The 4,641-nt window shown below is 35.0% G+C and overlaps 1 protein-coding gene across 1 annotated transcript; it reads left to right on the forward strand.

Annotated features, from left to right (window-relative positions):
- The first annotated feature begins 443 nt into the window (after nt 1-443).
- LOC127073649 (uncharacterized) lies at nt 444-1,331 on the forward strand. Its single transcript, XM_051014823.1, has one exon. The coding sequence runs from the start codon at nt 508-510 to the stop codon at nt 958-960; it is 453 nt and encodes a 150-aa protein (XP_050870780.1). The 5' UTR covers nt 444-507; the 3' UTR covers nt 961-1,331.
- Nucleotides 1,332-4,641: the final 3,310 nt, after the last annotated feature.

The raw sequence follows: 4,641 nt of genomic DNA on the forward strand, positions 1-4,641 counted from the left end.
TATGTTCTTAAATAAAAACACTTTGACATATCCTTCAAATTATATATATATTATATATTATTATATAATATAATATATATATATATATATATATATATATATATATATTATATATATATATATATATAATATATATATATATTTCACTTATTATAAATCAATATAAATTTATTTTACACAGTATAACTGTTTTTAATGAACCACGTTGTAAGATTAATTAATTTATACCGTTAGATATCTCCTTTAAACTATTACGATAGTAATGATTTCATTTTCTGTGAATTTTCCCAATAAATTATTTTTTGAAAAAGGAATTAATAATAATGACGTCCATTAACAAACTTCCCTAACCAATTGTATTAATACAAAAAGAAAAAGAAGAAAAGATTGAGTCAACCAAAATAACGTGGACTCATACTTTTACACCTATATATATCCTAACCTCCAATTTTTCAAATTTCACAAAGAGAAGACTTAGCCACGAAACCAACTCATCTCAAAACAGAAATGGTGAAAGTTACTTCGCCGGAGTCTCCCAAGCGCCAATCAAACGGCGGCTTCTTCGTCACCATATCGTCGATTCTGACTCTGCTCACAAGGCAAGCAGGCCGTTTAAGAGCAAAGGCGAAAGCATCTCCGATTAAAGACGAGGAGTGGAAAATCGATCTTAAGACGCCGAAATCGCCGATGACGCGACCGAAGGAACTGCTGAGCAGCATAAGCAACAAAGCTATGTTGCAGTTCGGGATGAAGAAGAAACAGGGAGAAGGAAGGGATGAAGAAGTAGATGGTTGGGGAAACGGCGGCGTTTGGCAGAAGGAGATATTGATGGGAGGAAAGTGTGAGCCGTTAGATTTCTCCGGCGTTATTTACTACGATATTAACGGCAAACAGACGCGCGAAGTTCCGCTCAGGTCTCCACGCGCTAGTCCTTTGCCTGGTTATCTCACTCGCCGTTGAATTCAATTTTCTTTTGTATCGCATGCATCACGAAATTATAAATCTCATTAATTTGCAAACTAGGTTTTGTTAGGGATGTGAATTTTCAGATAGGTAGTTATGCACGTGATCTGCGATCCATCGCACGTGTCCCTTATTTTTAGAACTTCTTTGTATTTTTTTGCTATTATTTAATTTTTAGTTATTAGATTTGAAAATTTAGATTTAATAGCGTGTTTGTTTGTTGTTGGTTGATGAAAAACTAAGTAGGTAACTTGTGCGATTGTGATGATCTTTTCTAGTGAAAATAATTCACTTCTTGTATTTTAATGCGGAAGTTTGAGTGTAAATGTGTCCTTTATTGAGCGATATCTCATTTGCTTTTTGTTTTACTCAATTGTATAACATAAGTTAAACAAAATTTTGTTGTAATTTCATTAATTTTTACGTAGTAGTTTAAACATAAATAATCGTAGTAGTAGTTTAAACATAAATAATCGTAATTGTGATCCCACAATTTCAAAAGATTGTGATTTTGAGAGTGCGAAGAAATTTAGAATAGAGTTAATATGATACTAGTACTTATTAAACTTACATCCCAATTTCAATAAATTTTAACTAATCAACATTTTAAGAAAAACTGATGATATTATTAGCACATGTTACATCAATCATTTTTTCATTCGAGATTTTTTTATGATAAAGGTTGGTTTAATTTTTTAAAATGTTAAATTAGATGGTCTAATAGTCTTTACTTAATTATAATAATGTATAATTAGTTTTAGAGTTTATTAAATTAAAGAGATTCATCTGACGTTATTTGATATGACTCCGTAAAAATTGTTTGGTCCCGACGGATTTTCAGTGGATTTTTACCAAAATTCTTGAAATAAGATAGATAATAAGGTTTGTAATTTTTTTCGAGATTGTGGAAGAATTCGCACATCATTGAAGAAGTGAATCTCACAAAAATTTGTCTTAACTTGAATGTCAAGAATCTCCGATTTATAATGCAGTTTCATCCCATAGTCTTTGCAACACAATCTCATTTTGTTGATCAATATATCTTGAATATTTCAACAAAATGAGAACAGATTATGGGTTGTCTCCTGATATAGATCAATATACTTGCTTGATTGATCTTTATGCTAGAAATGGAGATTTAAGGAAGGCGAGGGATTTAATGGAAGAAATGCCTTATGATCCTAGTTGTATAATATGGAGTTCCATTTTGAGTGCCTGTAAGATTTATGGAGATGTTGAGCTTGGAAGAGAGGCTGCTAATCAGCTCATTAAGATGGAACCGTGTAATGCAGCTCCATATTTAACTCTAGCACATATCTATGCAAGAAAAGGTTTATGGAACGAAGTATCTGAAGTTAGAAGCCTTATGCAACAAAGGGTTAAGGGAAAGTATGCATGGAGTTGGGTATAGGTAGAGAGAGATGTTAGAATATTATAAAATATCTTAGGATCAGATTTTATGTTACTCACTTCACGTGGAATGCATGTTCCAATTTATGATGAAAAAAGCTATTACTTTCATGCCACTAATCAGTGCATGACTGTTGATAATTAGTTGATTACAAACAATGGTTGAATTTCACTTCCTGGGCACCATAGAGATTGCCTAAAGCACACTCTTTGTGGATCTGTGTTATTTTACAGATCTCAGGGATTTGTTATGTCTACTGTTTGACTTGGAGATAATGTTTTCGAGGTGATTGGAAAGCTAGTAACAAAGCCTCTGAATGCTGTCGTGGTCAAAAAGTCCCAGCCTCAAGGAAAAGCGAACCAGATTGAGTATGATCATCTAAATTGGTTTTGTTTTGGCTTCTCTCCCTCCTTCAACTCTAGAAGAGAAGTGGCTTGTGAATTCGTACAAGTTTTTAAATCCGTCTATACAAATTTGGCCTAGTGATAAGTACGGATCTGTACTTGATGAGGTTTTCAGAAGTATGAGGGAAGATGTAAGAGCGTTGTTAGAACAGGTTTCGTGTAAATTCTCTGTCACACTTGATTTCTGGACTTCCTTTGAACAGATTTTTTTTATGAGTGTAACATGTCAGTGGATTGACGAAAACTGGTGTTTCCAGAAGTTGCTTCTTGACATCTGTCGCATACCCTATCCATGTGGTGGTGCAGAAATCTATCACTGCGTTGTGAAGGTTCTTAAATTTTATAATATTGAAAGCAGAGTCCTTTCGTGTACTCACGATAATAGCTCAAGTGCCATGCATGCCTGCCATACTTTGAAAGAGGACTTGGATGGTCAGAAAATTGGACCGTTCTGTTATATTCCATGCGCTGCTCGAACTTTGAACTTGATAATAGATGATGGATTGAGATCTGGAAAACAAGTAATTTCGAAGATCAGGGAATTTGTAATAGAGTTGAATGCCTCACCAGTAATCTCTAAGGATTTTATTCAAATATCTACTGCTTATCAAGAAGAGGTACATGGAAATTTCCTCTTGATGTTTCAGCAAGGTGGAGTGGAAACTACCAAATGCTTGATCTTGTTCACAAGGTATCATTACACATGTACTCAAATTCAAAATTAGAAGCAATGGATAGTGTAAACTAATGTATATTTTTTTATGATGCAGGCTGGTAAATCCGTGGATGTGATTATTCGTAAACATGAAGATACACTAGGCAGTAGGATACTCCTGAGCTCTTCTGACAAAAGCGTCGTTAACATCATGCATCAATATCTCGAGCCATTCTACAAAACCACAAAGGACATCTGCACGAGCAAGGTGCTAACGGTTGGGCTTGTCCTTTTCTTCATGGATCACATCTCAGAAACAATTGCTACCTGCAGAGAATCACGCCCGAGCCCAGAATGGCTAAAAAGTGCTGCAGAAGAAATGGCTAAAAAGGCTAGAAGTTATATTAGTCAAGTTTCCAACATATTTACATATATGACAGCTATTCTAGATCCTCGAATAAAGGGAGAGTTGATCCCTGATAGTTTAAACTCGCAAAGTTTTCTGGACGAAGCCAGAACGCATTTTATCAGGAATTATTCTGTTAACCATTTCTCCTCCATGAGTTCTGGTTACAATGCTCAAGAAATTGAAGATGGAGGAATTGTTTCCTTTGCCGAGGAAATAGCTCGCAAAAAACGTAGGACAAACCTGAGTTCTGCAACTGATGAGCTTACGCAGTACTTATCAGAAGCTCCAGCTCCTATAGTAACAGATGTTCTAGAGTGGTGGAAGATAAACAGTACACGCTACCCTCGACTTTCTCTGATGGCTAGAGATTTTTTGGCAGTGCAGGCAACGTCAATAGTGCCTGAAGAACTTTTCTGTGGCAAGGGTGATGAAATTGACAAGCAGCGATTCTGTATGCAGCATGATAGCACACAAGCTATTCTTTGTATCAAGTCATGGATTCAGGTTGGTGTCAAGTTTAAGTTTAATTCGACTGAGATAGATTATGAAAGGTTGATGGAAATAGCAGCTGCTTCTGCAACAGATAATAGCCCTTCAAGCCCTGAGAAGAAGCCAAAATAGTGATAGAAGAGGGTGACAGTACTTAATTAACATGCAACGTTACTGTCACTTTTAGGTATATCTTGACTTTGGCTCATTTTCACTTCATTAACTTAGATAAGTTAAATGGTTTTATTTTTGTTGTTTAAAAACACATTAATGTATTACATTGATAGTTTAATGTAATGTATCATGCTGT

Source organism: Lathyrus oleraceus, chromosome 4 (assembly GCF_024323335.1).
Source record: "Lathyrus oleraceus cultivar Zhongwan6 chromosome 4, CAAS_Psat_ZW6_1.0, whole genome shotgun sequence".
Taxonomy (NCBI): domain Eukaryota; kingdom Viridiplantae; phylum Streptophyta; class Magnoliopsida; order Fabales; family Fabaceae; genus Lathyrus; species Lathyrus oleraceus.

What these genes read in the sequence shown, in the direction of transcription:
- LOC127073649 (XM_051014823.1), top strand. Translation starts at nt 508, where the DNA reads ATGGTGAAAGTTACTTCGCCGGAGTCTCCCAAGCGCCAATCAAACGGC.